The sequence below is a fragment of the Silurus aristotelis genome, assembly GCF_946808225.1.
Source record: "Silurus aristotelis genome assembly, chromosome: 14".
NCBI classification, from domain to species: Eukaryota; Metazoa; Chordata; class Actinopteri; order Siluriformes; family Siluridae; genus Silurus; species Silurus aristotelis.
This window is the reverse complement of record NC_139587.1, coordinates 3128137-3135536: the sequence shown is the minus strand read 5'-3', so window position 1 is coordinate 3135536 and position 7400 is coordinate 3128137. Positions and strand designations below refer to the sequence as shown.

Sequence of the window (7400 nt, the reverse complement as noted above, 5' to 3'; positions counted from 1 at the left end):
TGGGAGTGACGGCGATGGACAGGATTAAAAATGAGTTTAGCGCCTGTAGGATGTTTTGGTGACAAGGTGAGGGAGGTGAGATTGAGATGGTGTGGACATGTGCAGAGGAGGGACATGGGGTATATCAGTAGGAGACAGCTGAGAATGGAGCCACCAGGAAGGAGGAAAAGAGGAAGACCAAGGAGGAGGTTTATGGATGTGGTGAGGGAAGACATGCAGGTAGTTCGGTTAAAAGAGGCAGATGTAGAGGACATGGGGGTATGGAGACGGATGATCTGCTGTGGCGCCCCCTAATGGGAGAAGATAGAAGAAGAAGAAGAAGAAGAAGAAGAAGAAGAAGTACTTCAATACTGAAGACATCCACACTACGAAAGAACAACTATATGGTCCAGGGGTCACCAACCTTTTTGACACCGAGAGCTACTTCTTGGGTACCGACTAATGTGAAGGGCTACCAGTTTGATACACAATTCTGAAATAACAAATTTACTAAATTTACCTTTAATCATATGTTATTATTAATAATTAATGATAGTCATCTTTGTCTATGTCAAATTCAATTTGCATAATAAGAAAAGCTTGAGGCCTCTGTACAAGATCCTCGTAAGCTTCACTACTCAACCCCCCCCTGCTGCACCTGCTCCATCCTCCCTGACTGCTAATGCTTTGCCTCCTTCTATGATGAGAAGATTAAGAAAATCTGCCAGACCTTCACTTCCTCCCCAACAATGACCACACAACACAGCCGACAATACACTTTGTCTCTGTCAAGCTTCTCAAACTTAACCGAAGATGAGATACTGCAAGTCATCCAAACTTGCAATCCCACCATCTGTCCTCTGGATCCAATCCCTTCAACTATGCTTCAGACCATCACACAAGATCTCCTGCCCTTCATCTCCACAATCATCAATGGGTCATTAACATCTGGCTATGTACCAACTACCTTCAAGTAAGCAAGGGTCATTCCCATCTTGAAGAAACCTGCTCTGGATCCATCAGACATCAACAACTACAGACTGGTATCACTTCTCTCCTTTCTTTTTAAATCTCTGGAACACACTGTTTTTAAACAACTGTCTGTCTATCTTTTACAGAACAACCTCCATGATCCGAACCAGTCTGGATTCAAAGCGGCACATTCTACAGAGACGGCCCTTTTTGCTGTTTCTGAGAAACTGCATGCTGCTCCGTCAGCCAAGCTGTCATCTGTACTTATCTTCCAGCATTTGACACAGTCAACCACACGATCCAAGTTTGTAGAATTCAAGGGTTATATTTATATTAAGTTTGTAATCTTGCCGGATATAATTGTACGTCGGGCCGGATTTGATACCGAGTTTGACACCCCTGGTCTATGTGAAGACACCGATCATGTTAATGATTTCTCACTAATTATCAACAATGATTTTAACAAGGTAGGAAACAGCTATTTTAGAAAAGGCCCGCGGGTGACTCATGTGGTCCTTGCAGGCGACCTGGTGCCCGCTGGCACCACGTTGGTGACCCCTGATGTAGTCAACAAAACATCCCAGAATATTTTAGACTTTTAATTGTCCATAGTAGCTACATTTAGCTTTGATGACAGCTTGGCAAACTCCTGGTGTTCTCTCATAAGACTTACGAGGAATCTCTTTAGAACCAAGGAGTTCCCAGAGGTGTTGACTACTTGTTGGCTGCATTTCCTTGACTGACAAATCCTGCACTCCATCACTCTCTCTTTTGGACAAATAGATCTTCATAACCTAAAGGTGTGTTTGGGGTCTATCTCCCGTTTTAAAAGAAATTGTGCAAACACCTCCTCCTCCACCTCCTTGGTTGTAAACAGTAGGTGTACCACAAAAAAAAAAAAACATTCCCATAACTGGACACCAGGTGGCGATATGCGCGCTGTGTTTGATTGCCGGAAAGAGATGAAGAAGAGCGCGCTCAAAGTTTGTGCTTCCTGTATGATGTGTCCTTTTTCCTGTTACTGCATGGTGAGAGGCGAGGGGAGGTTTCAGCTCTCCGGTACAATCCGGCTCCATCCACCTGTAAGGTTGTTCTAAAACTCGGGGAAAATGACGGAACAGATGACAGTAAGAGGGACGCTGAAGGGCCACAGTGGATGGGTCACTCAGATCGCCACAACGCCGCAGTTTCCCGACATGATTCTGTCCGCGTCCCGGGGTAAGAACAGCACACAGCCCCGACCGCGGGTTGCCAGAGCCGTACAATATATTCCACGTAGCAGGGACTACCGTGACACATAACCTAAATTTGGAGCGCGTTGATATGAAAATACGTTTGGAATAATTATATTCATGTCTTAGAAAAAAAAAAAAGTCGTGTGAAGTTTTACCGTATTGTAATAAATCCCAATGTAATAAATCCCAATCTGGCAACCCAACATATAAACTATGTAAAATGTGCAATGTTAATTGGTGCTTTAATTACGTTCACTAATGAGGTGAGAAATTAGTGCAATTCTGACGTCACAAGTTGACCCTATTAGTGCAACCGTCTGCTAAGGAGAGATTGACGCAGCAGTGCTTTAAGGCGCATGTGCACTTTACACGTTTTCACCTGCGTGCATGTCGTACATCTGATCTGTTGCCCAAGACAAATTAAATGTTTTCGTTTACTACGAATTTGCTTCCAGTTGCAGATTTCTATACAAGATAAATAAAAAGGGATCAAATTAGCTAAAAAAAAAAAAAAATGGTATCGAATGTTTTTTTCCCAAATAAATATTGCACAAAAACAATGTGTATTGGTCATTACAGCTACTGTAATATACAGTATGATTACACTGCCAATGCTCTCTTATTCAGCTTCCTCTTATTTATTTTTTAAATTCACAGACAAGACGGTCATCATGTGGAAGCTGACCCGAGATGAGACGAACTACGGCGTCCCCCAGCGCGCCCTGAGAGGACATTCGCACTTCGTGAGCGACGTTGTGATCTCCTCTGATGGGCAGTTTGCTCTGTCCGGCTCATGGGACGGCACTCTGCGCCTCTGGGACCTGACAACGTGAGTGTAGGGTCCGATCAGGTGGGGAGACATTTGTGCCCCTAAGTCTCGTTCGTGTCAAACTAACCTTAAGTGAAGGAGAGGATAAACGCTTCAGTGCGTGTTGGTATATAAATATATAGAATACACAGACTTGCTTATACCATAAAAAATTAATTTATTTTAAATAACAGCACGTCCTGAAGTGTTCTAATCCTCTTGTGTGACTGATTACAGTTAGATTTGTTTGCTGTTTTGCTCGAATTAATACCTTGTGACCAATCAGATTTGAGATGCTGTCCTTTGCATTGTTGCACTGGTAATCCTGTGAAAACGTTTTGAAGACGACCTGAATGCGGGGGGGGGTATTATTTATATATATTATTTTTTTGAGGTTCACTGATAGTGGATTTTATCATACTTAATTAATCAATGGAGAAAACACTCCTCCATGTAAAATAGTACTGAACTTTTTCACAAAAATAAATAAAAAAATGAAAATGTGCTTAAGGAAATAAATATGAATACATGTTAATAAAATGATGCAATTAATAATAAATGAAATATAGCGCTCGCCGTGCACCACTCAGTTTTGCATGCTAAAACAGTGTGTAGTGTCAGTGATTTGCCTGTAGAGGCCGCCCTCGTAATGACGGCGGTTTGTTAGCCGGAAAAACTAACGCTTTGGATTTTTGCTGATTTTTCCAGCAATCAACTACCGATGCCGATTAATTGGCAAAACCGATTAATCGGTCGACCTCTTATTATATTTTATATATATGTATAATGCAATTTATGCACCATATTGATTTTTCTAATTACATTGTGCACAATGCATCAGGATCAGATATTTCCTTGATTAAACCCAATACAATGATTTCATTTTTTAGAAAATTAAACAGGAAAAGAATCGATGTGAATAAATATAATGCATTTAATTCCTCTAACAATAGTTCGATTAAAGAATATTTTACTGTATTTACTTTAGCCTTGAACCGTTTTCATGTTGTGGATTTTTTTTTTTTTCATGCTTTTTGTTCCTCCAGCGGCACGACGACTCGTCGCTTTGTCGGCCACACCAAAGATGTCCTGAGCGTGGCTTTCTCTGCTGATAACCGTCAGATCGTGTCCGGCTCCAGGGATAAAACCATCAAGCTGTGGAACACCTTGGGAGTGTGCAAGTACACCATCCAGGTCAGAAGGCACATCTAAATATGTCCTAAGTGTTGGAGTTTATAACTTTTCAATTGATCAGGTCTATGATCTAGATCAAGTTCTAGATAAAACCCCCTTTAAATGAACGAGTTAGAAATAAAGAGCTCTGAATTTCTCTCCTACAGGACGAGAGTCACACGGAATGGGTGTCCTGTGTGCGATTCTCCCCAAACAGCAGCAACCCCATCATCGTCTCCTGCGGCTGGGACAAGATGGTCAAGGTACTAAACGCCCCTCGTTTATGCAGTCTACACTCTTTTGCACAGCTTCACCCGATGACTAAAAAAACGACTTTCTGTCTGAGCTTTCGGGCTCTGAGGACAAGTCCTGCAATTATGATGGGTAACAGTGCGAGTCTGTAGGGTTTTCTTTGTACACCTGTTTTTTCTATTTCTTCTAATCAGGGTTGCAAAATTCCAGGAATTTAAGACTGGAAAATTTCATGGGAATTAACAGCAATTAATCGGAATAAACTATGAATTTACAAAAAGAAATTATTTGATAAAAATGCAGAACAAAACAGTATATCTAAGTATGTTAAGAAATATCTAATTGTTTTTCAATAATTGTATGATCTATAAAAAAAATTAGCATTTTATTAGTTTGCATTGTGAAGAAGCAAAATGTTTGTATGATACAATAAAATACAAGAATTTCTCAATTCCCATAAATTCCTGTAAGTTTCCAACTTGGAATATTTCCAAAATTCCCCAGATGATGTTCCTATAGAATGTTTCTGAAAATTTACTGGAAAATATCTACCCCTTTGCAACCTTACTCCTAATACACAGTCTGAAAGGTAAAAAATTTACTTCTACTTTCAACACGTACCATGTTTTCTCTCCGATTTGTGCATCAAGGTGTGGAATCTCGCAAACTGCAAGCTGAAGACGAATCACATCGGCCACACGGGATACCTGAACACAGTCACCGTGTCTCCTGACGGCTCACTTTGCGCATCCGGGGGAAAGGTACGTCTTCATCCGTTTCAGCTCAACTGAGAAATGACCTTTTTAATTAAATACAATAGTTTAATTTACATGTAATAAGAAGCTAAAGCACGATTAGCATGAATTTCACATTTATCTAAGTGTGTGTAATATAAACAATTTTATAATAGTCCTGGGTTAATTAGTTCTGGGTTAATCCTAACCCCAGGTTTAGTTCTGTGATCTGCTAGTATACAGTATTCAATATTCCCATTGAATGTGGTCACTCGGGCTTCTTGGTTTGGTGTGGTGATGAAACTTCAATGCCATCTGTGTCACTGTGATGATAAAGAGGCTGTTTCTGAACACACGTCCGGTTTTGGAAGAGGTGTATTGATCAAACGATGACGTTCAGCTGCTCAGATGTTTGTCTGCTTTTACAGGATGGCCAGGCAATGCTGTGGGACCTGAACGAGGGGAAGCACTTGTACACTCTGGATGGAGGAGACACAATTAATGCCCTCTGCTTCAGCCCCAACCGCTACTGGCTCTGTGCCGCAACCGGCCCCAGCATCAAGATCTGGGTGAGCTTGTTAGTCTTGTAAAACCATCACCTAGAGAAAATCCACCCCACATAGAGGTTTAGATCGGAATACTCTGGTTGGGTGGTTTCTTGACGAACAACATAAAAGATTCAATGATGGAACTCCAATGCCTTCTGCAATTTTATGATGACGACACAGGTTTCTGAGAATTCGACATGTCCTTGCTTTCCTTTTGGTGTTTTATTTCATGAGGTTTTGACACGCTTTTTTTTTTTTTTTTTTTCGTATCCCCCCCCCCCCCCCCCCCCCCGGCTTATCAGGACCTCGAGGGCAAGATCATCGTCGATGAACTGAGACAGGAGGTAATCAGCACCAATAGCAAGGCCGAGCCCCCACAGTGCACTGCTCTGGCCTGGTCTGCTGATGGACAGGTATGGAATCTATCCTGTTTTTATTTTTACTGCTTTTACTGTGACCCTGGTGATTATAATCACATGAACTCTGAACCCACATGGTGAGAGTCCTGCAATTATGAGGGGAGGATTGTTCTGAGGAGATTGAATTGTGTTGGGGTGTTTCCTCGTTAAGTCCTCCATTTCTTATCTTTTGTCTTCTGTTTTCTTCTTTTACAGACGCTCTTTGCTGGCTACACTGATAATCTGATCAGAGTGTGGCAGGTTACCATTGGAACACGATAGAAGGATTTTCTAATGTTTGAATGTTGAATTAAAAAAAGAACATTTTTAAAAACATTTCTGTTTCCATGTGTTGTGTTGGTTTGTTTTGGCTTAACAAAAATCCTAGCTTCAAATCTTTCTTTAGTTGATGCAATTCTCCAGATTACATCACGGGTGCTGGTTCACTAGTGTATAGAATCTGGTGTGTAGATAAATTGAACTGTCCACACTTGGTGATTTTTACTGTAATAAAACTACAGCATTTTTTTCCCTCCCCAATAAGCTTCCTTTGTGGCATTTCGATTCGTTGCTAAATCATGTTAATTTTGTACATTAAAATACACAGATGGTGCCGTGACCCAAGATGACTTTGATTGTCAAAACGACTTCAAACCACTTTAATCTGATGAACCAGGGAAAATGTTATAGATTGTTTATCAGAAAGTGTTCATGTAAAAGGATTTAATATACAAATAAAATGTACTATTGAATATTATAAAAATTGGATGTCTAGAGCTTTAAATATGTCTTATTCAGCCTACATTCACTGAAAAAGGATTAACAGTGAATGGATAGGTCTGGACAACGGATATATGCGTATAGGATGATGGACCATTATATTTAAAATAAAAAAAGCATAAATAGAGGACAGGCAGTGACTTTATTCGGCAACAGTCGCATTTTAATTTTCTGCTACCTGAGTTTATATACAGTAAAAGAAACCGACCAATCACATTCGAGGATTATGATGGCGACTGAAAGGAAGAATGTTGAAAAAATAGTGAAGCTATATGGTAAAAAATTAATAACATTATCGGTACACGTAAATTTATAGACACTAAGCAATTCGTTTAAACTAAAACTATCTATACGCTAAACTAAATACTTCACTGAGGTACTGAGGTCGCCATTTTGATCGCCGGGGACGCCTTTTATACACAAGCGCAGCTCGCGACAGTAGCACGGACCAATCAGAAAGCGGGTAAACGGAGAGGGCGGGGCTGTTTTGGAGCTGCTGGGAGGTAACTAGGCAACCGCAT

The 7400-nt window shown here is 40.7% G+C and overlaps 1 protein-coding gene across 1 annotated transcript; it reads left to right on the top strand.

The window, feature by feature from the left end:
• The first annotated feature begins 1097 nt into the window (after positions 1 to 1097).
• rack1 (receptor for activated C kinase 1) lies at positions 1098 to 6435 on the top strand. The gene is made up of 8 exons (XM_083560144.1): positions 1098 to 2169; positions 2844 to 3015; positions 4041 to 4188; positions 4335 to 4430; positions 5070 to 5180; positions 5582 to 5722; positions 6004 to 6114; positions 6316 to 6435. Exons 1-8 carry the CDS (start codon positions 2061 to 2063, stop codon positions 6379 to 6381), a joined length of 954 nt encoding a protein of 317 aa, XP_083416270.1. The 5' UTR covers positions 1098 to 2060; the 3' UTR covers positions 6382 to 6435.
• The last annotated feature ends 965 nt before the right edge of the window (positions 6436 to 7400 follow it).

Coding starts and splice junctions, on each gene's coding strand:
- rack1 (XM_083560144.1), top strand. CDS start 2,061: ATGACGGAACAGATGACAGTAAGAGGGACGCTGAAGGGCCACAGTGGA. Junction 2,170..2,843: donor GATTCTGTCCGCGTCCCGGG/GTAAGAACAGCA, acceptor TTAAATTCACAG/ACAAGACGGTCATCATGTGG. Junction 3,016..4,040: donor CGCCTCTGGGACCTGACAAC/GTGAGTGTAGGG, acceptor TTGTTCCTCCAG/CGGCACGACGACTCGTCGCT.